Source organism: Lytechinus pictus, chromosome 3, assembly GCF_037042905.1.
Source record: "Lytechinus pictus isolate F3 Inbred chromosome 3, Lp3.0, whole genome shotgun sequence".
Classification (NCBI taxonomy): Eukaryota; Metazoa; Echinodermata; class Echinoidea; order Temnopleuroida; family Toxopneustidae; genus Lytechinus; species Lytechinus pictus.
The window spans coordinates 32,448,521-32,476,306 of record NC_087247.1 but is presented as its reverse complement, the minus strand read 5'-3'; the positions used below and the strand labels follow the sequence as shown (position 1 = coordinate 32,476,306).

General features: G+C 36.5%; 1 protein-coding gene and 1 non-coding gene across 4 annotated transcripts; both read right to left on the bottom strand.

Annotated features, from left to right (window-relative positions):
- Nucleotides 1–46: 46 nt before the first annotated feature.
- Nucleotides 47–15,511, bottom strand: LOC135153574 (soluble scavenger receptor cysteine-rich domain-containing protein SSC5D-like). 3 transcript variants are annotated; one of them, XR_010293042.1, is made up of 4 exons: nt 15,287–15,511; nt 6,380–7,426; nt 4,469–4,600; nt 47–2,321 (listed from the first exon to the last, which is right to left on the bottom strand). XR_010293042.1 is itself a non-coding variant. In XM_064096835.1 (2 exons), exons 1-2 carry the CDS (start codon nt 15,341–15,343, stop codon nt 6,824–6,826), a joined length of 660 nt encoding a protein of 219 aa, XP_063952905.1. In that variant the 5' UTR covers nt 15,344–15,501; the 3' UTR covers nt 4,196–6,823. The 3 variants fall into 3 exon arrangements, 1 of the variants encoding a protein (XP_063952905.1); XR_010293041.1 differs by having other exon boundaries at nt 1,866–2,321; nt 6,358–7,426; nt 15,287–15,474; XM_064096835.1 differs by lacking the exon at nt 47–2,321 and having other exon boundaries at nt 4,196–7,426; nt 15,287–15,501.
- Nucleotides 8,807–8,878, bottom strand: TRNAG-UCC (transfer RNA glycine (anticodon UCC)). Its single transcript has one exon. It is a non-coding gene; the product is annotated as a tRNA-Gly (tRNA).
- Nucleotides 15,512–27,786: the final 12,275 nt, after the last annotated feature.

Genomic DNA, 27,786 nt, shown 5'->3' with positions numbered 1-27,786 from the left:
TGTATTGCAATCTCCCCCCCCCCCCTTCTGTAATAATGTGACATTTGCTTCTGGGTCAATTGCTCTTTCCTTATAGGGTTAGTGTTATGACATGGGTGTAGGATTAGCATTGGGTTAGAGGTCAGGGTTATGTTTGGCTTCATTAAGGATCTTTCTCAAGAGCAATCGTCTCAGGAGCAAATGTCAAGGAACCCTTATTTGCAAGCCAAATGTGACATTGTTCTTAGTTTTATCATGGGTACTGTACATTGTGTAAATAGTAAATTTAGAAAGTCGAGGTGCATCATTGTGATTTTTTTTTGTTTTTTAGGTGTAGTTTCTATTTCATCAGAGGTCGAGTGATTAAATTTATTCAGCCCCCATTTTTATTTTCGAGGGGGGGGGGGCAATTTAATGGTGCACTCACAAAATTAGTGAAATATAAGTACTGCGTTAATTTCAGCTTATAGAGTACTTTCAAGGACAATGCCACATTTTGACTTGCAGATTCCAGATTATTTTTGGGTGAGGAGGTGAATGTTGCAAAATGGATTGATATTGATGGCAGATTTTTTTCCTGCTTTTCAATGAAATGAGTTTTTCTACCATAGCAACCATGTGGAATTAATTATTTGTTATGAATTATTGCAATATCCACTCAAATGAATGCTTGATCAATCGACCCATTCTTTTTCCATGTTCCTTAAGTGTGAAGTATTAAAATTTCTTGATTGCCAACAACAATACATTTTGCAACATTACAGGTATGTTTACAAAGGTGAATTTCACAAAATATAAATTTTAGATTCGTTTGAAGATCATTTTCTGACAATGTGCTGCATACTTTGTCACACATTTGATTTGTATTCTATTTTTTAATCAAGTATATGATTTGTATTTTTGATAATTATTAATTCACTAAAATGGTGTGAAAAAAAATACCAGTTACAAGACAAGAATTGACAATGCTAAAGAGAAGTAATTTTCTTTGGATAACGTTAAGTTTTCAAATTTTTCTTGCATTCTTGCATCTGTCACAAAAGGTTTTAAATCAATAATTGGAAGTTTATTACATTTTTTGCTGAAGTAATTGTTAAAATGAGAACATACATTTCATGAAGTTCACCGGATGTATAAAGGGCTTTCACAATTAGTTGCGAGAAATACTATTGTCTGCAAAATATAGTGGAATCAAAAGCTCGCGCAACCAAGTGTGAAAGCCCCTGTAGATGGTAGGGGGGGGGGGGGATGAGGGGAAGACAGAGAGGGAAGGGAGAGGAGAGAGAGAGAGGGATAGATGGGAGAGAGAGGTGGAGGGGTAATAAATACAAGTTACAACAAGGAGGTGTCATATGATCATTTAATAATCAATCGTCCAGGCAAAATAAATAAAAACTTTAGGCCAATAACGTAATTTACAAACATGTTATTTGCAGAGTGCTTGTAGTTCAGATTTTTCAAGTGCACTTAAGAAATTAGGTAGAATATGGTAGACCGATTTACCGATGAATTCCTCTGATGATACATTTACTTATTTTTAAAATTCGTTATTTTGCCTGGACGATTTTGGGAAATACATAAGAAAAATCAATTTTCAAATGATATACATAATTCTTAACAAAACTATTTTTGATAATCTGAAGCAGATACGAACTAGCAGCCTTAATTGCACCACCTAGAATCTTCAACTACTCAAATCTAACCAAGTGCAAAACCTATATTAAGCATTGTATTCTTATTATGGTTTCTTTTTACAGTCAGAGTATACTTTGAAAACAAAATTCTTACTGTGCATCAGAAGAAATAATTGAATTGCAATCTCAAATCTGTTAGAACACTGTTAGAACAACCTGCAAGAGAACTTTTTCCATTATTGAAATACACATTTACTTCTCAGAAGTGACCATATCTGGAATTTTAGGGCCATAATTAGTCTAATTTTTTTTCCCAATTTCGAGCCCTCAGATCTTTATCATTAGTGATCATTAGGCATAGGCATTGTTCTACCAATCAGAATTGATTATTGAAATTAAATATTCAAAAACTGAAAACTCTAAAAGCTACCAATAAGTTGATCTTCTATTAATAAAAAAACCCAAATAGGGTGCCGAATCTGTCCAAAAATATCCTCTCCGAATTCGGTGCTAATACGCACTGTTAGATAATACATTGGATAATAATTATTATTAGATAATACATTATTTGATTAACATTTTTTTTGTGTGTGGGTGTATGTATGTGTATAAGTACACTTGTATGGATGCAATAAACTGAGAATGTTCATTTACCCCACATCCACTCATTTTCCAGACAGAGGTTCCAATGTTCCAAAGTGTCCTCTCCTAAAATGAAGCAATTGGAAGAACATGTAATTAAAAGATTGAACCCCTATAAAAAAAAAAAAAAAAATGTGGGTGACATTATGCCACACAATTTGAAATGATTATCATATCACTTGTTTACAACACACACACTACCATTGAGGGGGAAAGGGCAACTTTTTTGTAGTCAAATGAGACGGCTCAGTATACCCTGATTGTACCCATACATAGGCCAACTTATTATGATGACATGCTGAAATCACTTTTGGATGCATCCATACAAGCAGTAATTAGTTGCAAAATGTGTATTAATTTTGAAGACTATTTACAGCATACATTCAATGGAGTCTGTCAATTTGCCGCCCCTTTAAAGCTGATACGGATATCATTACAATTCAGAAGAATAATATATGTACAAATACATTCATAAAACATTCTAGAAATACATTATAACAGAGTTCCTAAAAAAAGGAATATCCATGTCTTTGCCAGAAAATGAAATTTACTCACTAAACGATCAGGATTCCATTTTAATAAAAAAATGTTATAATAACAAATGCACAATTTCTACGACAGTTTACTATCATCCAATCAGATTGAATGATTTCAGTAGCTTTTAACTGTTAATGCAAATTTGTTATTATAACAAGCTTCATGAAAGCGATCCCAGATCTATTTCAATTTTTGTCTCCATCGCAGTTTTCATTTTCTATCTGAATTTTCATTGGGGCAGTATGACCTATATTTCTGCATTTATCTTGTGAACTGTACCACGATGAAGATAACTACCCCACGAAAGTAAGCAGACTAAAGCATCAATAATCGTACATTACTGGTACAAAAGAGTAACCGATTTGCCTGTATGAAAAGGCATATGAAATACTCTACTCAATTATTTATCTATCCATTGTTTCATGTATTCATGAATATTATTCATCTGCTCATTTAATTATTCGTCTATTGATTAATTACTTAATCTAATTATTTATCAAATTCATTCATTATTTTATTTATTTTCAATAACTAGCTATCGATCTATTTATTTATTCATTTATCTATTCATTTATTTATTCATCTATTTATTCACATTGTATGAATTCATCTATTCATTCATTTCAATTCTGAAGTGTTCACCAGATTATGTCTACATTCTATGGTTTGGTCCAAACAATAATCATTACAATTGTGACTAATAGAAGAAAAAAAAAAGGTTTCTCGTCATAATTTTCAAGGCATCCAAAATAAATAATCACATTAAGCGCATGGCAAGGAGATCCTTAAAGGGATGCTCCGGGCTGAAGATATTTATATCTCGATAAATAGAGTAAAATTCACAGAGCGAAATGCTGAAAATTTGATCAAATATTTGATAACAAATAACGTAGTTATTGAGTTTTAAAGATTTGCATTATTCCGGTGAAACAGTTCTCGGCACGTCTTCATGTATATGCATTAGGTGGGCTGATGATGTCATATCCCCACTTGTTCTTTTGTATTTCATTATACGAAATTAGGTTTATTCAAAAAATTTCTACCAAAAACAAAAAAAATGGATTTACAACTGATTAAGTGCATTAGTAATTTCTTGCTGCAACTTATCTCATATCAATGGAGACACATCATTTGCACATAAATATATGAAAAAATGAAACAATTATGATTTCATGTAATAACATAAGAAAAGGGAAAGTGGGGATGTGACATCATCAGCCCACCTAATGAATATTCATGAAGACATGCCTACAACTGTTTCACCGGAATGATGCAAATCTTTAAAATTCAATAACTTTTGTTATCCGATTTTGATGAAATTTTCACCTTTTTGCTCTGTGAATTTTACTCTATCTATTTAGATATAAATATCTTTTTTCATTCTGGCTGCTTTTCTTTTTGTTCGTCACATTTTAAAGTTAAATCTATTTTAAATACATATACATGCATATGCACGTCGTCATATTCAATTAAAAGTCTTTTGCCCATGAAACTTGCAAAAAAAAAACTACTGAACTAAATGCTAGAGATGATCACAAGCTGAATATTAAAGGACAAGTCCACCCCAACAAAAAAATTGATTTGAATAAAAATAGAAAGATCAAACAAGCATAACACTGAAACTTTCATCAAATCGGGTGTAAAATAAGTAATTGCATGTTTTAAGTTTCACTTACTTTCACAAAACAGTGATATGCACATCCTGGTCGGTATGCAAATGAGTTTTGTTTCTCCCTTAGCATGTGGTATTGCCATTGTTTCAACATTCTATGGTTCAGTCAAGTTGGTCCTTCATGTCAAATCTGTATCTGTACAAATTAAAATATGTGTATAATTAAAACAATTAAAAAAATGGTAAGCGAGGAACATCATCAACTCTCTCATTTTCATGTCACCGAGTTATCCATAAAACTGTTTTGTGATAAATAAGCAAAACGATTTGATGAAGTTTTTAACGTTATGAATGTTTGATTCTCTATTCATTAAAATATACATTTTTTGGGGTGGGCTTCATAGGCGGATCCAGGGGGGGCGAGGGGCCCGGCCCCTTCCCCTATTGGCGGAGCAAAAAAAGAAAAAAAGGGGAAAGAAAAAAAAAGGGAAGAGAGGAGGAAGGCAAATGAATAAAGTAAGATGAGGGGAAGACTTGGAAAATGATAAGAAAAATCTTAAATGTCACTATATAAAATTTTCGCTCGCGCTTTGCACTCGCATTGCTTGTTAGGGGATTTACATATCTTGCTCAATATGGAGCTTAAAATATCGAATTTTAAAGTCAATATACAAAACATATTTCAGCTCGGAAATCGAACTTTCATAATTGATTTACAAATTGATTTTTTAAAAGCGCTCTGTAAAAAAAAAATGTTATTTGGTCTGAATATTAATAATTTCTGCTCGCGCTGCGCGCTCGCAAAATTTGATTTGTCAGGTACCTATTATTTTCCTGTATTCCATAAAGTTCTCAAAATATCCCTATTCAGGTCAGATTGTTAAAACGTATCAGCTAGCGCTGCACGCTCGCATACCTTTTCATATGATGACATAATGTTCTTAGAATGTCCCGGTCCTATGTCAAAACTCAAAATAATAATAATGAAACATATCATCTCACAATTTTCCTACAAAGTGCTTGAAATACAGAGCTTAAATTGACCCATTTTTCAGATCGGAAAATCAAATATTTTAAGCTCTCGCTTCGCGCTCGCTTTATTGATTTTCATGATAAAAAATGTATTTAGAGTGCCCATATTCTAGGTCGAAATCTGAAACACGCGCGCGCATGTTTATTCAGATATGCAGCTTGTTCTCTATTTAAATCATTATCCAGTTTCATATGACAATATAAAAAATTTCCTGCTCGCATTAATGTAGGAATATTTTCAATTACTCATCCTTTTCATGATTTACAAAACATGAATAGAGAGCCCATTTTTAGGTGTAAATCTCATTTTTTTCCGCTCGCGCTTCGCATCAATTGTTTAGTTATATACTTATCCTTTTCACGATTACAAAAAGTGCTTAGAATTTCCATTCTTCAGGTAGAAATGTCAAAATTTTCAGCTCGCGCTTCGCATTATTTGATTGTTGAAATATGTAACGTTTTCATGGCTAACTGCAAGCAGCCGTTAACAGATCCTTTTTTGATCAGATCAAAAAGTATATTAAAAATTTCTGCTCGCGCTTCGCGCTCGCAGTAATTATTTAGGTGGATACACATCTCGTTTAGGAACACAAATATTGCCCAGAGTGTTTAAATTTTAGGACAAAATACATGAAATAAAAATAAATAAAATAGCTCGCACTAATGAAATAAGGCTTATGAGATTATTACATATTTATGTTGATTTATAAGAATAAAGCTTAGAAATGACCCCTTCAAAGAAACAAACAAAAATCAGCTTCGAGCGGCAGATCGGGGAAAATGTGGCTGAAATATCCCAGATCCCATCATTTTGGTGCCAATAACCTTGCTACTCCGATCGTCTAAAATTAAAAGGATAATCTAAACAAATCTACTAGAAGTTGATTTTTGTGTTTTCTGAAATAACAAATAAGTGCATACGTTATTTTCATCTGAACTAAACTTATCTCTCGGGGCCTCGAATGGAGCATAAGCGATTATATTATGACACTGGTTGCTAGGTGTGATGCCTCGATGCTGCCTAGTTACTTGGTGTGGTGCCTGGATGATGTCTGGTTGCTTGGTGTGGCATCTGGATGCTGTTTAGTTGCTTGGTGTGGTACCTGGATGCTGTCTGGTTGCTTAGTGTGGTGCCTAGCTGGATGATGTCCGGTTGCTTGGATGCTGTCTGGATGCTTGGTAGGGTGCCTGCATGATGTCCGGTTGCTTGGTGTGGTGCCTGGATGATGTCCGGTTGCTTGGTATGGTGCCTGGATGCTGTCTGGTTGCTTGGTATGGTACCTGGATGCTGTCTGGTTGCTTAGTGTGGTGTCTGGTTGCTTAGTGTGGTGTCTGGATGATGTCCGGTTGCTTGGATGCTGTCTGGATGCTTGGTAGGGTGCCTGGATTATGTCCGGTTGCTTGGTGTGGTGCCTGGATGATACCCGGTTGCTTGGTATGGTGCCTGGATGCTGTCTGTTTGCTTGGTGTGGTGCCTGGATGATGTCTGGTTGCTTGGTGTGGTGCCTGGATGATGTCCGGTTGCTTGGTGTGGTGCCTGGATGATGTTTGGTTGCTTGGTGTGGTGCCTGGATGATGTCTGGTTGCTTGGTGTGGTGCCTGGATGATGTCCGGTTGCTTGGTGTGGTGCCTGGATGATGTTTGGTTCCTTAATGTGGTGCCTGGATGATGTCTGGTTGCTAGGTGTGGTGCCTGGATGATGTCTGGTTGCTATATATGTGGTGCTTGGATGTTGTCTGGCTGCTAGAATGCTGTCAGGTTGCTTGGTGTGGTGCTTGGATGCTCTGGTTGCTTGGTGATGTGCCTGGATGTTGTCTGCTTGCTTGGTGTTGTGCCTGGATACAGTCTGGTTGCTTTGTATGGTGCTTAGATGCTGTCTGACTGCTGTATGGATGATATCTGGTTGCTTGGTGGGTACAGTCTTTGATGATTCATGAGGGAGTTCATATATCTCTTCATCAAAGAAGGCCGAAGCATGCGCGGTGTAATCCTGTAATCATGAAACAATCAAAAGAATAGTCATCAGGGATCTAGATATATTGATATCTTCTCTTCCAGAAATAAAATGCATGAATTTCATGTAAATTAAATAGGTTTCTGGTGTATTTTAATATGTGATTATAAGCAATTCATTTGCCCCTAGTTGATTTAAGTACGAGAATCCACAAATCTTGAAATTTGTATCTAGTAGATCAAATATTGAGCTTTCTATATGCAAAGCCTCACTACAATTAAAATTGCTCAAAAGTTTTTATTCGGGGAAAAGGTGGCACAATGTCAATGTCACAACGTCAAATATACTCATTACTTAAAATAAAGTAGAAAATTATGAGGTTCTCATTTGTACGTTGAGGTAGAAAATTGAACGAGTGGAACGCATCTGGGAGTCTCGCCTGTATTTACCATGATTAGGAAATTCAATATAGCAGCAGTTCCAACTTTGAAAACAATTACATGTAAGATGAATAATAATAATGATAAACACATTCATATGATAATGAAATCCTAAGTTCGCCGACCTCAAATAATGTTTGACCTTAACTAAGAAACTTGTTTTCCTTTCATATTATGTGTGATAAACAAAAACCATTCTCAGGGTTTAATTTTACTTTTGTCTCAGTCATGCAACGGTGTACTGGCAAAAATCGAATGGTATTCGGCACTACCAGATTTATTACCCCTATTCATGTTTAACATGATACTATACTGAAAATTTCAAAATTATCTTGGAATTTCAAAATCTTGACCTTTGGTTGAAAGGGTATTCCAGGTTGTAAATATAATGATTTAAACAGATTAAAGAAATCAGACGCACGAAACACTGAAAATCACTTCAAAATCGGAAAAGGAATAACAAAGATATGACATTTTAAAACTTTGCATTATTTCGGCACTACAGCTCTGTGCATGTCCTCATGAATATGCAATGAGTAAGCTGATGACTACACATCCCCCACTAAGTATTCTCTTTTTATTTTATTTATACAGTGCGTCGCACAAAAAACGAAATCGAGGTTTATCGATGATTTATCATAACTTAAGCACAAATAAATGCAATAGACAAATGACCTATCATTGTAAAGCTTATGTCTTCTTTCAGCTGATATAACATACAAGTTTTTCATCCACGCACGAGTGAGTAAAAACAATTTGAAGAAAGGATAACAAAAAGTCATTTGGCGGGATGTATCATAATTTCAAAAAGAAAATCACATACATAAAAAGTTCAATAATCTGCTCTTTAATCGCATGCAGGAATATATATATATATTGTGAAAGAAATGGACAAAGAGAACAATGATAGGCGTAGCTTAAATCAAGGTTCCCCAGAGCTATCTTCCCTTTGGAAAAATTTGTGATACCGAAAAAATGTCTCTGCCGGGAATCGAACCCGGGCCCCCAGCTTGGAACGCCGGTGCCTTAACTACTAGACCACAGAGACGGGCTCGTGGCAAGGGCGACCCGATCCGATTGACCGTCGGATAAACAGATTCTCGACACCATACCAATTATAATTTCCTTTGTCGGGTGTAGGTGGGTTTTGAACAATGACAAGCCGCCATGCCTCAGCTGGATCAAAGCTATTGCTTAGATGCAGTACACGTACGGGAGAAATTATACAAATGTGAGAAATTGTACATGTACAACAGCTTTGGCAACTCTTATTTAAATGTTTTTTGAAAGAAATGGACGAAGAGAACGGACGAAGAGATTTAAGCTGCGCCTACCATTGTTTCTCTTCGTCCATTTCTTTCACAAAACATTTACATATATATATATATATATATATATATATAAATCTCAAATTTAACCCCTGTTCTTCCATGGTCCCCAAGCCCAACATCTGTACGCCACCGGGGGTAGTCCTTAACACTACAGTTTTAAGTACAAGTCCGCTGTATTTCTCCAAGACTATGTATACTACGTACATGTACTAGACCAATGTGAGCGCGAATCTCTAGCGTTTTTTTAATGACCTGAAAATGAGCCATTTTATCGGTTTTGGGGGGTTACTAGCCTTTCATACTCTCTTTAAAATTTCAATTCTCATTTCTTTTACAGGGGCGGATCCAGCCTTCACCAAGAGGGTGGCCCGGATTTTTTTCAGCCATATTTTCCCCGATCGGCCGCTCGAAAATGATTTTTGGCTTCTTTGAAGGGGTAGTCCTAATAGTCACTCCTTAGCTTTATTATTATGAATAAAAATAAATATATAATACCATAAGCCTTATTTATATAATGCGAGCGCGAAGCGCGAGCTATTTTTTGGGGAAATCTTATGTATTTTTCCTAAAATTCTTAACATACTGAGCAATGTTTGTTATCCTGAAAAAGATGTGTACGCAAATGAATAAAAAGTACTACGAACGTGAAGCGCGAGCAGAAATGAACTGATGGAAAAGGTAATGTTAAAGACTGCTTGCAGTAACTGTTAGCCTTGAAGACGTTACATACTTTAAAATCAAATAATGCGAGCGCGAAGCACGAGCTGAATTTTTTTGACAGTTTTACCTAAGGAATGGAAATTCTAAGCACTTTTTTGTAACTTAAACAGAATAGGTATATAAATAAACAATTGATGCGAGCGCGAAGCGCGAGCTAAACATTTCGAGATTTAAACCTATTAAATGAACGAGACACTCTATTCAAGTTTTGTAAATCATGAAAAGGATGAGTAAGTGGGGATCTTCCTTACATTAATAAATGCGAGCGCAGAGCGCGAGCAGAACATTTGTATATACGTTTTAAACTGATCGAAAAGGTACCTGTTAAGGATTGCTTGCACTTAGCAAGAAGACGTTACATATTTCAACAATCAAATAATGCGAGCAGGAAGCGCGAGCAGAAAACTTTTGACATTTCTACATAAAGAATGTGGAATTTTAATCCATTTTTGAAATCGTGAACAAGATAGGTATGTAACTAAACAATTGATGCGAGATATAGACCTATAACGGGACATTCATGTTTTGTAAATCATTAAAAGAATTAGTAATAGGGGATCTTCCTACATTAATAACGCGAGCGTGTTTTATATTAAGACCTCGAATCTAGGCATTCTAAATTCTTATTTTATCATGAAAATCAAAACGAGCGCAAAGCGCGAGCTTAAACTATTTGATATTCTGATCTAAAAAAAGAGTCAATTTCAGCTCTATATTTCAAGCAATTTGTAGGAAAATTGTGAGGTGGATATGGATCGCACTTAATAAAGAGCTGATATTTACGATTATTATTACTTTGAGTTTTAACATATAGGACCGGGACATCCTTAGGACATGCATATGAAAATTATGAATATCTTCCTATTCCTCTTGCTAAGTGCGAGATGAAACAAAGGGACAATCTAATTATTAGATTAATATCTTATATTAATTAATGCCTAATGAGGGCGCGAAATCTGATGATATTATGGCCTGAAAACTTGACATTAAAGCACTTTTGTCATTATAAATAGGATGAATCAAGTGAATATATTTTAACCATTAATGCGAATCGCGAGCAATTTTTTTTGATAAACTGTCATGAAAAGGGGATTTTAAATAGTTTGTTGTATAATCAATATTGAGACATCCATAACTTGCCAATCAAAATGCGAGCGTGCAGCGCTAGCTGATACGTTTTGACAATCAGACCTGAAAAGGGATATTTGGAAAACTTTATGGAATACACGAAAAGCTGATACGTCAAAATTTGCGAGCGCGCAGCACGAGCAGAAAATGTTAATATTCAGACCATAAAACTGAAATTTTTACATAGCACTTTTTAAAAACAATTTGTTAATCACACAAAATCAGGAAGTTTCGATTTCCGAGGTGAAATATGTTTTGTATATTGACTTCCAAACTTGATATTTAACTGAACTCCAGATTGAACAAGATATGAAAATCACCTAACAGGCAATGCGAGCGCGAAGCGCGAGCGAAATTTTTTTTATGACGTGAAAGATTCTTTTTATTTTCCAAGTCTTCCCCTCATCTTATTTTATTCACTCGTCTTCCTCCTCTTCTTTTTTCTCCTCTCTTTTCTCCCCTTTTTCCTTTTTTGTCTTTCTTTCCTTGTTTTTCTTTTTTTTACTCCGCCAATAGGGGGGGGGGGCGGGCCCCTCGGGCTCCCCTGGATCCGCCTATGCTTTTACAATATACTAATGTATATGTTCTCCATTTATTTTGCATCACAAACCGGGATAAAGAAGTTACTAACAAAAAAATAAGGTGACGTACAAAAGGGTGCGCGGGCACAACACAAGCGTTTGGTTGCGGAGAGGATTAAATTCTAAAAAGATAATGTCATGTACGAAAATGTTATTCTCTTTTATCCTGGATTTTTTCTTCTATTTTTCTATCTATCTGTTTCTAACAATATCTGTAAGGAGTGGTTTTATTAATAAATACGTAAATTCAGAGAGAAAAAAAATGCATGTATACAACAATTTAATCTCACAATTACGAACCGTGAGCTTGTACTCTTCGTGATGATACTCGTCATATGATTCGTAGTAAATATTATGTTTGAATTATTGGATGGGGGTGATAGCACACGCCACCCCCACTTGAAAGGGGGATTTATCCCCCCCCCCGTGCGTGATTGATACCCATTTTGTCCCTTATATAATGGAAACACCCAAATATGATAACTATGAAAACTATCACTACCATCATCATAATAATCATCATTATCATTATCAAGATAATAATATTGATAATAATAATTATTATGATAATAATAATAAAGAGATATTTATTAGTATCATCATGATCATACTTCATGATTCATCATGAAACTTATAATAAATTTCATGATATTTTTACAAAGGCGTACGAGTCGTGTTTTCCTGTAAAAGCTGTAAGAATAATAAAAAAAAAAGGTTATTAGTGCACCTTGGTTCAATGAAGAAGTTCATAAACTCATAAAAAAGAGGAACAGGTTATATAAACTATATTTGAAGAACAAATCCATGTATAGAAAGACTGTGTATAAACAAGTTAGAAATAAAACTGTTGATAAGATTAAGCAAGCTAAAAAAGAATATTATAGAAACCAACTGAATAATGCCAAAGGAAACATGACCAAAACATGGAATGTTATTAACATGGCTTTAGGCACAGAGAATAAGAAAACTCATGTTAGTAAAATAGTTCTTGATGATGGTAGTGTTATTAATGAAAAGATAATTTCCGATGTTTTTAATGATTTTTTTGTCAATGTTGGATTAAACCTGAATAATAAATTTGTTTCAGTTGATAATAACCATGTTGGAAAGTACATTATCAGAAATAATAAATCTGCATTTTTAAATCCTACTTCTCCATGTCAAATTTTTGATATCATAAAGAATTTCAAGAGCAATACCAGTGCCGGTTATGACGATATTAGTATGAAAGTTGTTAAGAAAATCAATATTTTTATATGTAAACCATTGTCTGAAATAATTAATAAATGTTTTATCTGTGGTGTTTTCATAGATAAATTGAAATTAGCTCGTGTAATTCCAATTTTTAAAAGTGGATCTCGAGAAGTGCTTTCAAATTATCGGCCAATTTCCGTCTTGCCAGTTTTTTCAACGGTCTTTGGGAAATGCATATATATACAATCGTCTTTTATCTTTTATTCAGAAGTGCAATATTCTGTCTTTAAATCAATATGGTTTTCGAGCCGGGAACTCCACATCTCATGCTTTAACTAATTTTATTCGCAATGTAACAAATTCTATTGATAATGAAGAAGTGATGCTAAGCGTATTTTTAGATTTAAGTAAAGCATTTGACACGCTCGATCACGATATTTTGATTTACAAATTACAACTTTATGGTATTAGAGGAGCTGTTTTAGATTTATTCAAAAGTTACTTGCAAAATAGGGAGCAGTTTGTCATTGTCAATGGTTTTAAATCTGAAAGGAGGCATCTGAGGTGTGGAGTGCCCCAGGGGTCCATTCTTGGACCTCTGTTGTTTCTTATTTATATCAATGATTTGTGCAATACGTCTGAGGTTTTAAAGTACATTTTATTTGCAGACGACACTAGCATTTTTATGTCACATAAAGATCCATTTGAATTACAAAGTATTTTTAACAATGAACTTGATAACATTTCAAACTGGTTATATATGAACAAACTCACAGTTAATGTAAAGAAAACCAATTTCATGATGTTTACAAATAGAAATGTTGATATCGATCAAATAAGCATTAGCCTTGCTGGATCTGAAATTAAACATGTCTCGTCTCTGAAATTTCTTGGCGTGACAATAGATGACAAGTTAACATGGAAATCCCATCTTAACATCATTTGCAATAAAATATCAAGGAATATAGGAATATTATTCAGAATTAAAATGTTACCATCTTCGATTTTAAAAATGATATACAATGCTATCATTGCTCCTTTTCTTGATTATGGTATTTATGTATGGGGAAGTGCAGCCAAAATTTATCTCGATAGACTGTTTAATTACAAAAACGTGCAATAAGAATAGTTAATCATTCATCTTTTTAGCCCATACTTCACCCATATATTATAATCTGAAACTTTTAAATATTTATGACATATATCCATACCAGCTTGGAATCTTTGTTTTTATGTTATCGGAAACTTTTACCCACTTCTCTATTGGAATATTTTTACTTAAATTGCAATATACATTCTTATCCTACGAGAAATGCAAATAATTTTCATCTTCCTAAAATAAGAACGTCCCTGTCACAACAATCCATCATTTATCAAGGTCCTGTAGTTTGGAATTCACTAACAGATGAAATACGTAATGCAAAAACACTTAATTTATTCAAAACAAAGTTAAAAAGATACCTTCTTGAGAAATACAGTGGCTGAATGATGTATGAATTATGTATTGCACTTGTATTATTATAATGATTGTATTATTATGTTAGGGCATGGCACTTTTTGATATCTTAATTCATTGCTTATGTGCATTTTTAAGTTATTTTGTTTGTTTTTAGAAATGTTTTTGCTATTTCCCTGTTATTGCATTTTCTATGTCACCTTTTCGTTTTAATAATGGGTCGGCCTAATTATAAGGATTTTTTTCCTTTTTGGCAGCTACCCCTCAGTATGATTCTGAACCATAATGCAATTTTTAGACTGTCTTTTACACCGATTTGTAATACATGTATTTTAACTTTGTATTATATTTGTTTTTATGTAAGGTTTTACTGAGAGAATAAAACAATTTGAATTTGAATTTGAATTAAAATTATGATCTTCGACCTTAAATTATTGGTAAATGAGTGACACAGGCCATCCCCACCTGAAATATTGGGGCGATATATCCCGTACCCCCCCCCCCCGGATCGACACCTAGATTTTCTTAATGTTTGCATAACTGACATGAACATTTAAATTGATATTGACAAACACCAACACATTGTATGTTTTCTCGTCATTGGTAAAATGGTTGGAACAAGTGTATTGCTTTGAAGCAATGTTAAAAGGTCGCAAAAGTTCACCGTTTTGAACATTTCCCAGGGGGTCGCTGTCATCACAAGGTGGACACTATAAAAAAGGACCAAACACTAGAAATCTCGCTTCGACTTCAAATTACACTACTGAAACAAGCATTTTGTCATGTTTCACAGCCCTACAAATATTCGTTTTTTCATAAAAGGGTGAATATAAACCCCATTTTCATTCACTACGCGGACTGGGCTGGTAAAAAGTATAAAATTTCCCAGTGATTTGTGCGATTTTGATACTCGTTTTACTGTTACTCGCGTACATGATCGCCTATCGTGCATTATAATTATGGATAACAGAACAAGCAAGGTGTCCAACTGGTAATGACACTTACTCCTTGGAGAATATTTAGATAATTACATGTATTTCACTTACCTTGTCATCACCAAACTCATGTTTGAAATCACTGCAGTTTCCATTTATTTCTACCATGAATGTAATAATATCAGGAAAAGAAAATCTCTCTGATATCTAATTATTTGAGAACACTTATCCGTTGTTTATAGATTTGCTGTCCTAATGGTCGTTGTGGCGCCTTCTCATACGCCATTACTGTTGTCAAATGGCTTGCATTCCTGTCGACAAAAGACATTCACTTTCGGCTGCCCATCAGCTTTTCAAAATTTCCCGCCATTGTGTGCTCATTCGCATCAGTGCATATACCACATTGACCTATTGTGAATGAACACTAGGCGTATTGTACATGGGCGGTGATTGTCTGCATCGTTTTAAAGAAACTCCATGGTTCTTGTATGGGCTTCATTTTGATCAATGATAATATTTATGAGCAGAAGGCAATGCATCACTGAAATCATGTAAAATCGAGTGGCGGTTTGCATAGGCCTCTATAATTTGTTTCATATTCAAGTTGAAAAACATCAATATTACGAAAAATTAAAGGGTCACACTGGATTAGAGAAGGGGTGGGGCAAACAAAAATTCAACACCAAGAATAAAAGGTTAAGAAAGAAAATGAAAAGGGAAATGGGTGAAATATCTTATTCTAAACATTATGACAAAATCTATCACAAGATTGGATTATCTTGTGAGGGCGAAGCGTGTGCTGAAATTTCTAGAGTTAGACCTAAAAGCGGGACACTATTATACAGTATGTGCATTTTTTGTAATCATGAAAGTGCTAAGTGCGAGCTGGTGTATCTAATTAAACAAATGAGTCTAGCCCGAAGCGCGAGCTTTACTATTCTTTTACAATTCGATCGGAAAACTAGAAATTCAAAGCACGTTATTGAATCAAGAACAAGATGTGTTTCTCAATTAATAATTAATGCAAGCGCGAAGCCCGATTGCGCGAGCTAAAACTTTTAAATGATTGAATAATGAGCGATACATAAAAAATAGGAATGGTTTTGTGGGTTTGATAGATTGCAAATGAATTAATAGAACACAATATTAATACATTGGCATTAAGTTGTTTCATTGAATTGATAAATGTAAATGTGAACAAAGAAACAATGCAAGTCGCATTTACCACGTACATGTATATCAACCAGTATTCCAATAAGTTAGTCATGTTATCTGTTAGTCATTCTGCTTGCCATTCTGTCTGTCATTCTGTCAGTAAGCCAGTCAGTCAATCAATAAATCAACTAACGAATCAACAAAACGATCACACCTGTCTCTTTAAGTCAGTCTGTCAGATATTTTTCTGTCGGCCATCTTGTCTGTCTGACATTTGGTCTGTCAGTCATTTTGTCTGTCAGATTTTTGTCTGTCAGACTTTTTGTCAGACTTTTTGTCTGTCAGACTTTTTTGTCAGATTTTTTTTGTCAGACTTTTTGTGTCAGACATTTCTGTCAGATTTTTTTGTCTGTCAGGCTATTTTGTCTATCAGTCGTTTTGTTTATCAGACTTTCTGCCTGTCAGTCTGCCAGTCAATTGATCGATACATGAACAAATAAACAAGCAATCACCAAATCAGTGAATCGGTCAGTCTGTAAGAAAGTCTGTCAGATATTTGTCAGTCAATTTATCTGTCAATCATTATATCTTTCAGTCTGTCAGTCATTTTGTCTGTCGGCCATCTTGTCTGTCAGACATTTGCCTGTCAGATTTTGTCTGTCAGATTTTTTTGTCTGTCAGACTTTTTGTCTGTCAGACTTTTTGTCTGTCAGATTTTTGTCTGTCAGACTTTTTTTGTCTGTCAGACTTTTTTTGTCTGTCAGATTTTTTGTCTGTCAGACTTTTTTTTGTCTGTCAGACTTTTTGTCTGTCAGACTCTCTGCCTGTCAGTCTGTCAGCCAGTCTGCCAGTCAATCGATCAATGAAGCCTGCAAGTAAGTCTTATTATTATAGACATCTTGGGTGGTATTCTGATAACTAAACCTAGTCTGAAATAGAATTTTATGGAAAGCTCGGCTTCATAATATTTCTTCAATATTCATGGCATTTGTAATAATTGTGTGACAACTATTTTGTAGCAGGATAAGAATTCTTTTTAACTGATGAATGAGTTGACAAATAGTAGGCCCTGTTACAACCGAAAATGTCGCAGCAATGCATAATGTCACACCAACGCATAATGTTGCAGTCAACGCATAATGTCGTAACTTTTCTAATGCATAATGTCACACGTCGCAACGCATAATGTCACAGCGAATACAGATAAGAAAATTATTATGTTTTCACTCAATATTTTGTTCAAGCTAACGTTTTTGAAAGTGTGTGTGTTTCGGGCAAGCGCGGGTGCAGGGGAGTGGGCCCAATATCGAATTCATTATCTGGAGGAAGAGGGTGTGAACATGTATTTTTACTTATTTTGCGAGAGAGTGAAGTCATTGAGTACCTCTTCATGATGTTTTAAAGATAATATTAAAGACAAATTTAACTCTATTTCATCGCTGTTCACGACGTTTTAATAAAGAAATTATATTTCATATTGTTAATCAGAATTTGTATCGTAGGAACAATAATGTTTAAACCAAAAATTTCCCGGGGTTGAGGGAGCACATAAAAATAATTACATGGCCCTACTTAGCTGCATGGTGGGGGGACACGATGGCAATTCCTGTCTGACAATAGGATATTACTGAACAACGTGCATGAAATTCATGGGTCAAGCTAATGCCTGACAAAATGTATTCTATGATAATTTAAACTAACTATTCAAAGATCATGCATATTTCCATATTTCCTTGAACATCTTTTTTTCGTCTATCCTTCTTAGGGGCACTGTTCCTTCACCCCCTTTCCTCTTTAATCTATAGCTTTCATCGAAACCGATCTCCCTAACCCTTTATTTATTTTTTTCTCTCTCAATATGATTCGTTCTCTCTTCTTTCCATTTCCTTTCCAACTATATTCATTTTTCTGGGATGGTCTTTCGGCTCCCAGATTCAAAGCTTTGCGGGAAAATTCACGACCCTTGTTTTAATGCTGGAAAGAATAGGTCTACCTTTTTGTGAGTCATTGCACTTTCGACCCTTTTACATGTTTTTATTATCTTCTTCCTCTTATTTCTATATCATATATTTCTTCCTTGTCCCTTATGCATCTATTTAGTTTTCATATTTGTTTACATTACCACTCTCTCTCTCTTTCGGTTGAGACACGAGAAAAAGAATTAAGTGATTTGGAAATCAGGATTACTCTTTGTATGGATATTTATCGCCTTATTTGCCATTTCGTCTACTGTCATTTTGTCCACTATTACATGGTCTAGCATTATTTCATTTACCATCATTTAGTCAAATGTCAACATACTAGTAGTCCAATTTCCATTTCGTCCAATCACCATTTGGTCTAATAGCCAGCTGGTCTTATAGCCATTTTATTATCATTTGGTCTAATTGAATTTTTTTGCCAATTGGTCCAAGAGCCACTTTGTCCAATATCATTAGATCTATTACCTTTGGTCTAATAGCAAACTGGTCTAATAACCACTTGGTCTCATTTCATTTCGTCCATGTACCATTTGGTCTAACTGCAGTTGGTCCACTATCACTTTGTCTAAACCCATGGCGGCTAACAATCATTTGGTATCGTTGCCATATGGTCCAATCGCCTGGGTCCAATCATCTATAGGTCCAATTACCATCTCGTCCAATTATCATTTCGTCCAATATTCATTTCGTCTTATAACCATAGTGGGCCACTGGCACTAGCCCTCTACGGTGACTATATATATCATTCCCGACTTGCTAAAGCCCCAGTCACATATAGACACGGATCCTCACGGATCAACACGGCAACGCCGGCATGATCCGGGGAGGTCCGGGATAGCTTTGCCCCGGATGACTGTAAACACGGCATCAACACGGCAGCTTCACACGGATCTACACGGACCATGCCGGCAGAGCACGTCGTCAACACGGACCGACACGTCAGCAACACGGACCTACACGTCAGCTACACGGACCAACACGTCAGCAACACGGACCAACACGTCAGCAACACGGACCATCACGTCAGCTACACGGACCAACACGTCAGCAACACGGACCAACACGTCAGCTACAAGGACCAACACGGACCAACGCGTCAGCAACACGGACCATCACGTCAGCTACACGGACCAACACGTCAGCTACACGGACCAAGACGTCAGCAACACGGACCAACCCGTCAGCTACAAGGACCAACACGGACCAACACGTCAGCAACACGGACCTACACGTCACCAACACGGACCAACACGTCAGCTACACGGACCAACACGTCAGCTACACGGACCAACACGTCAGCTCAAGGACCAACACGGCAGCTATATTGACCAGCATGGCAAATGAAAATCTGCTCATAATAATGAGCTGATATTTATTTATTTTTTCTCATCCTTGTCGCAACATTATATTATGTTGTTTTTAAAAAAGATATCAAAACTTAAAACTTCCTTTTTAACCAGTAAAAACGCTGTTTTTTATACAACGCAGTTTACTGTTTTAACAGTAGTTGTTAAGTACTTTAAATATTGAACGACAAATTTAATTTCGATTTGATTTGATATCACTTTATTGAAATCACAGTAAAGGAAAGAAATTTACAAAGTCAATAGAAAACATAATAAAAAATTAAGATAGGCCCAGGTCATGACGCATAACTGTCGATGCAGGGCAGTGGTATAAAACTTAATGTACAATTTTGATGTAACAGGTACATAACATTTATTTTAAGAAAATGAAATGTGAAATAGTAATAACAGACAAAGTTGGGGTAAATATTCAACAACAAAAAAGAATTATTGATACATGCACTAAGTTTACAAATATTAGGTTGGGGCCAATCTCCAAAGCGTAAGAAAATATCCTGAATCGTTAAATCATCCATTTAATCATAAATAAATTAAGCATGTTTGTGTCAACTGTTTAACAACTCCTGAAAAGTTCATAAAGTAAATAGCGTTGTAAAGATTTGATGGGAAAAAAGAACACGGACTGCCAAGGATACTCCAGGCAGCCACACGGACCTACACGGCAGCTACACGGACCTACGCGGCAGCCACACGGACCTACACGGACCATCCCGGATGGCTTTGCCAACCCGGCAGTCCACGGATGACGCCGGATGTTTTTGACAGTCAAAAACTGCCGTGTTGGCCTCCCGGACGTTCAAGGACCAACACGGACCACCCCGGACCTCCAAGGATGCCCAAGGCGCCAACACGGATCTCTCCCCGGACCACCCCGGATCAGATCCGGGATGGTCCGGGGTGGTCCGGGATCTATATGTGACTGGGGCTTAAAGTACTACTCCTGGTTTGTGGTTCAGGTACAGAAATACAATACACGTTCATATCAGCTTGCGCGCGCACTCTAACCCCCTTCCATCCGCCGACAGGGGAATATATTAATGAATGAACATTTCTCGAGCCCCCCCCCCCCCCCCACTAATACGCAAAAGCTAGATCCGCAAATTGGTAGGGTCTATATTGATGCGCTACTCGCCACCAAAAATCTGCTCTTGGGTTTTCAAATCCCCCCCTGCGAAATCTTCGATCCGCGTCTACAGTAGTAATTATTACTTTCATTATTATTTCTATTATGATTATTATACCTATACTCTTATCCTTTTTATTATAGTGTTATGATCATCATTGATAGTAGTAGTATTAATAGTAGAAGTATATAGCAATACTGTCAGGGGCGGATCCAGCTTTCGACGATAGGGGATAGGCTAGAAAAAAATGTTTTCATCTACTTTTAACTCGATCGGCCGCTATGAGCTGTTTTTGTTGGTTACGTATAGGCCTATGTAACGTTATAAAGGTGTAAAAAACGATGATTAAAATACTGAAAAAAGGGATATATTTCCAATACTTGTAAGGTTTCACAAGCCAAATAATCATACATGAATAAAGGGTTTTTTCCCCCCACTCTTATGCACCAGTTTATTATGCCTTTCTTTATAGTCTGTTTGACCCACCTCTCACTAATTCTCTTGTTATTCATCTCTTCCTCATACCCTCTATCACTGTTTTGTTCCAGATCCTGTTTGATGTTGCCTGCCTCATTATCTTAATCCCTCTTGGCTTGAGGTCTTTTACTGGCCTTACTTACACTAACTTCCCTTTGTGTCTGCCTACTCCTTTTCTTTCACCCCCTTCACTAACCTGATTGGTCTTCTCTGCTCACTAATGCCCCCTTTGTCTCCTTGTTTCTAGTGTTGCTGTAGCTTGTTTGTGGTCTATATTATGGTTGTTCCACTTTATATGTTTGTCATTTTGCCTCCATAGGAAGATTCTGCTAGGATCGAAAGCTTAGGCCCATTTTGACTTTCTAAGCCAAATAATTGTTAAAAGATGCATTTTATAATCTGGAAAAGACTTGCTTCCCTTGTTTAGGGTACTTTTCGAAACCCCATGATCGTGCCTGGTATCCACTCATCAATGGAAGTGGTCCCCCCGAAATTTGAATCTAATCCCCCATTTCTGGGGAAAGTAAAACATAATGCCCATTACATCGTGTGCTAGAGGCGCGTTTGTGTAGGAGGAAACAAAAGAAACAAAAGAAACCCGCATGTTCAAACGTATTGCATACGTTGTGTACATATCAACGCATGCGAAATGGTTCGGCTGGAGAGGTAATGTGACCCATGGAATCAATTGCCAGTCATCCACCAATAATCCACATTAAATGCAATATTGATTCGATGGACTGTAATGATCTATAGGCCTATCTAAGCCTTAATTCAGTAACTTTTTCCTCACTCAATATGTACTCGATGTGTTTGAAAAACCACTTTCTTATCCATGTCGTATTCTATTCAGGTCCTGCATTTCGAATATCTCCAGCCATCAGTCGTAATACATGCATGTATGGTGCGGGTGTCGCGGGAAAGAATTTTGCACACGAAAAGCAGATCTGTAGGGCCTGTAACCCCCTGTAACACAAATCTTAGCATTGATTGTAGAGCAGTTTTCTACGTTTGATTCTATTGACTACAGTGCGTATCAAAAAAAAGTTTAAACTTAGAAAAAATCCTGTAAAATTATACATTTGTAATATCCTTAAGATTTTTCCACATTTTAACATTGGTACAGGTCAATTTAAGCAAATGACGATATAACTGTTGAAAAATATTTCCGCTTGAGTGAGCACCACTTACTTTTGAAAAGTTAGTGAAAATTCATTTGCGCAGAACTTTGAAATAGTTATGCGAATATAAGTAGACCCTAATCATGAAGAACACGTGGAATTTAGCTAGTAAAATTGATTTGAAGATATCTTGTACCTTTTTTAACTTGTTTCCTTGCCCAAAACACTTCGAAGAGTGCATTGCGCCCCATCCACTCCCACACACACCGAGGCCATCGTGACGATATTTGCCTTACACTTAGCTGTGCTTTACATGAAATGGCTTAGGCTTGATACTTATTTTTTAAATAATTTTCAAGCTTGGGAAAAGCGTGGATAAACAAGTATTACATGAAAAATTAAATATAAACCCACTTTAAATGATAAAAACATAGTGAAAATGCTGGAAATGTCTGCTATAAACTTCAGATTCAGTTATGTCCTCAGATCCAGCTGGCACACAAAAGGGTAAAGGTTGTGCTTACTAAGTGTTGAAATTTCAATTTGGATGGCAAAATTGTTACAAAATGCTTGAATGCAACCGTTTTATGTCAATTGACTAAAAGTGCAAGGGAAATGTATGAGAAATTCTTCGCAGGGTAAGTTTGATTTCGCCCGTTCCCCTTGACATAGCGTGAAAACGAGCATTTCTGCGAAAACAGATTTCTGCGAGCTTGGGACAGTGCTCACTCAAGCGTAACATTCTGTCATAACTTTTACTTTCATTGGATAGATGAGACCCAAACCCAATAATATATATGAAAAAATTACTCACATGTTGTATATTTTTAAATTCCCAGGGCTTTTTCAAAGTGTAAACTTTTTTTGGATACGCACTGTATAATGTACAATCAATCTTAAAAATCAAGTGTATGATTAAGCGTCAACTTTTGTGTTAGGGGACCCTAATATTAGCGTCCGTGAGGATTGCGAAAGGTGGCAATTATCTGTTGTAACGGTGACCCGACAATTGCTCCGCCGACATCTGCTCCGCCGACAATTGCTACGCAAAATACGACAACTGCTCCGCCGACAATTGCTCCGGACAGTTGCTCCTCCGACAGTTGCTCCGTCGACAATTGCTCCGCCGATATTTGCTCCGCCGACACTTGCTCCGCCGATATTTGCTCCGTCGACATCTGCTCCGCCGAAATTTGCTCCGCCGACAATTGCTCCGCCGATAATTGCTCCGCCGACATTTGCTCCGATTATACGACAATTGCTCCGCCGATATTTGCTCCGCCAAAATCTGCTCCGTCAATATTTGCTCCGCCGACTTCTGCTCCGCCGTAAATTGCTCCGATAATGCGACATTTATTTATTCATCTATTCGTACGTAACAATGCGCGTAACAATAATATTGTAGCACAGGATGAAGACGTCAATGCAAAGTAAACTTAGACTATGCTTGCATGATATATTACATGACATACACAGGGGGCGCGGAACGGTTTTCAAAGTGGGGGCTAACCATGCTAAAAATCACAATCATATGGTAATTTTTACGTTTTTGTACACGGTTTTGGAAAAAAAATTGGGGCTGAAGCCCCCCAGCTCCCGGCCCCTGATACATAACATAGAAAGAAGTAGAAAAAATGGATAAGCACAAATGAGGGATAGATATTCTTAATTTCTTATTCCTTGGGGGCATTTGTTTAAGTTTTATTACGTGCCTGGTGATTAAAATGAAAAAAATTACGCGTGTTCATGTAATTATTATGACAGTAGGGCCTACAAAGAAAACTTCTTAGCGTCAAAATCGCTCTGGCGAAATATGCTCCGAAGTGGAGATATTTGCTCCAGGTGAAATTCAATAGGTATGCTTCATGTTTACAATTAAAACAAAAAATGCGTATAAATGTTCCATTTCCAGGTTGATAACAGCTCGCGCTTCGTGCTCGCATTATAAATTCAGTGCGATGTGTTATTGGGTTTCATGAATATGTTACTATATTATTACTGGTAGGTATATATATTATTTCTTTTAAAAACAACATTATTTGTTTATACGTTATGAGAGATAAACATACATATACTCATTTATTGAAATATATTTATATTGTTGCTATTGCACAGAATAGAATAAAATACAACCGAAGTCTCGTCTTATAGTAACTCACCAGGTGCGTAATGAGCCCAAAAAAAATGGAGGGGGCCAGACAAGGATGACATTTAGTTTCCTTTCCTTTATTCTTTTTTTTTATTGGTAGGGAGAATGGGGGGGGGGGGATCCGTGACCCCTAGCACGCCCCTCCCCTATCTGTACGCCAGTGATGATCATGCTTTCGTTTGAATGAAAAAAGGTGCAAGGGTAGATAAAGCCCAATACGTATTAAAAATATTGATAAAAATATTAATAATTATAATGCTGATAAATGTGAAATAAATCAAGCGGTAACCAATGACAATAAATAGTGTGAAAGAACAAAACGAGAAAGAGGGAGAGAGAGAGAGGGGCGCGCGCGAATGTATGGTGTATAAGTTGCTGGAAAGCAGAAGAGCAGGGGCGGATCCAGCCTTCGCCAATAGGGAGGGGGGCGGGGTTTTTCAAACCATATTTTCCCCGATCGGCCGCTCGATGATGATTTTGGTCTCTTTGAAGGGGTAGTCCTAATAATCACTTCTTAGCTTTATTATAAATCAACATAAATATATAATATAATCCTTATTCATATAATGCGAGCAAAGCGCGAGCTAAATTTTTTAGGATATTTTATGTATTTTTCCTAAAATTTGAACATTCTGGTCAATGTTTGTTATCCTGAAAAAGACGTGTATGCAACTAAATAATTACTACGAACGCGAAGCGCGATCAGAAATGAACTGATGGAAAAGGTACCTGTTAAATATTGCTTGCAGTTAGCCATGAAGACGTTAAATACTTTAAAAATCAAATAATGCGAGCGCGAGATTTAGACCTACTGAACGAGACACTCTATGTTTTGTAAATCATGAAAAGGATGAGTAATTGGGGATCTTCCTTACATTAATAATGCGAGCCCAAAGCGCAAGCAGAAAATTGTTATATGTATACATTTAATGTGATCAAAAAGGTACCTGTTAAGGACTGCTTGCACTTAGCCATGAAGACGCTACATATTTCAACAATCAAATAATGCGAGCGCGAGCTGAATCATTTTGAAATTTCTACATAAAGAATGGAAAATTTCAATTAATTTTTGTAATCGTGAACAGGATGGCTATATAACTAACCAATTTATACGAGCGCGAAGCGCGAGCGGAAAAATCGAGATTTAGACCTATAAAACGGGACACTCTATTCATGTTTTGTAAATCATGAAAAGAATGAGTAATATGGGATCTTCCTAACTTGATAATGCGAGCACAAAGCGCGAGCAGAAACTTTTTGATATTGTGATCTGAAACTGGATAATGATTTAAATAGATTAAACTTTTTGATATTCCGACTAAAAAACAGAGTCAATTTCAAGCACTTTGTAGGGAAATTGTGAGGTGGATATGGATTGCATTTAATAAAGAGCTGATATGTTCTATTATTACTTTGAGTTTTGACATATAGGACCGGGACATCCTTAGGACATGCCATCATATGAAAATGATGAATATTTTCCTATTTCTCTTGCTAAGCGCGAGACAAAACAAAAGGGACAATTCAATTTCTAAATTAATATCTTACTCATTAATGCCTAATGACGGCACGAAATCTGATGATATTATGGTCTGAAAACTGGACATTTCAAGCACTTTTGTAGTCATGAATAGGATGCATCAGTTAATATATTTTTATCCATTAATGCAAGCGCAAATTGCGAGCCAAATTTTTTGATAAACTGTCATTAAATGGGGATTTTAAGTAGTTTATTTGTATATTCAATATTGAGACATACATAACTCTCCATTCAAATGCGAGTGCAGCGCTAGCTGATACGTTTTGACAATCAGACCTGAAAAGGGATATTTTGAAAACTTTACGGAATACACGAAAATAATAGGTCAAAATTTGCGAGTGCGCAGCGCGAGCAGAAAATATTAAAAATCAGACCATAAAACTAACATTTTTACAGAGCACTTTTTAAAAATCAATTTGTAAATCACACAAAATAATGAAAGTTCGATTCCCGAGGTGAAATATGTTTTGTATATTGACTTCCAAACTTGATATTTGAACTCCATAATTATTGAACAAGATATGAAAATCCCCTAACAGGCAATTTTATACAGTGACATGAAAGATTCTTTTTATTTTCCAAGTCTTTCCCTCATCTTATTTTATTTACTCGTCTTCCTCCTCTTCTTTTTACTCTTCTCTTTTCCATCTTTTTTTTGCTCCGCCAATAGTTTGGGGGGGGGGGCGGGCCCCACGGCCCCTCCCCTGGATCCGCCTATGGAAGAGATATTGTGTCCAGCACCCCCCCCCCATTCTCTCCCCGCTCAAGTCCGGATTGAAACCAATGATAATAGTATATGAACAAAAATCCAGATTCACAATTTCAATGGGGAGGGTGTCATTTCCCTTATGCGTTACAATTTGTCAAGTGGCGGCGGCAGGGAGAACATTTTTTTTAAGCAGAAAGCTGTAATGATAGGGGAGAAAGAAATAAATAAATAAAACATTAACGACTAATAAGAAAAAAAAAAACCATTTGTAAAAGATGTTCATGCAATTGTATTATCGGAGCACCTGACGGCGGAGCAATTATCGGCGGAGCAGATTTTGGCGGAGCAAATATCGGCGGAGCAATTGTCGTATAATCGGAGCAGATGTCGGCGGAGCAATTATCGGCGGAGCAATTGTCGGCGGAGCAAATATCGGCGGAGCAGATGTCGACGGAGCAAATATCGGCGGAGCAAGTGTCGACGGAGCAACTGTCGGCGGAGCAACTGTCCGGAGCAATTGTCGGCGGAGCAACTGTCCGGAGCAATTGTCGGCGGAGCAGTTGTCGTATTTTGCGTAGCAATTGTCGGCGGAGCAGATGTCGGCGGAGCAATTGTCATGGAACCGTTGTAACACCCTATATTAAATCCTGTTCCCACATCGCTGAGCTTTAGCGTCCCGGGTCATCGAGGCCAACATTTGGAATCCTCTTTACAAAAATATTTTCGACAAGTCTTCTTTTTTTCCCCTTTACTTGACTCGACCGTTTCCTTTACTTCCTGTTTTCTTCATTTATGATGAACATGAATTATTCTTATCGATCAACATTGTCACTCTTCGACTGTGTATAGTTCAATTTCTTTCTCTCTCCCGCCCATCTCTCCTTCTTCTTTTCCTTCCATACTCTTTTTCTCTCAACCTTTTCCCCCTTCTCTTCACCTCTCTCCCTTACCCCCTCTCCTAACTTTAAAATGTAGGTAATTGAACGT

Coding starts and splice junctions, on each gene's coding strand:
- LOC135153574 (XM_064096835.1), bottom strand. CDS start 15,343: ATGGTAGAAATAAATGGAAACTGCAGTGATTTCAAACATGAGTTTGGT. Junction 7,427..15,286: donor ATGAGTTTGGTGATGACAAG/GTAAGTGAAATA, acceptor TCATGATTACAG/GATTACACCGCGCATGCTTC.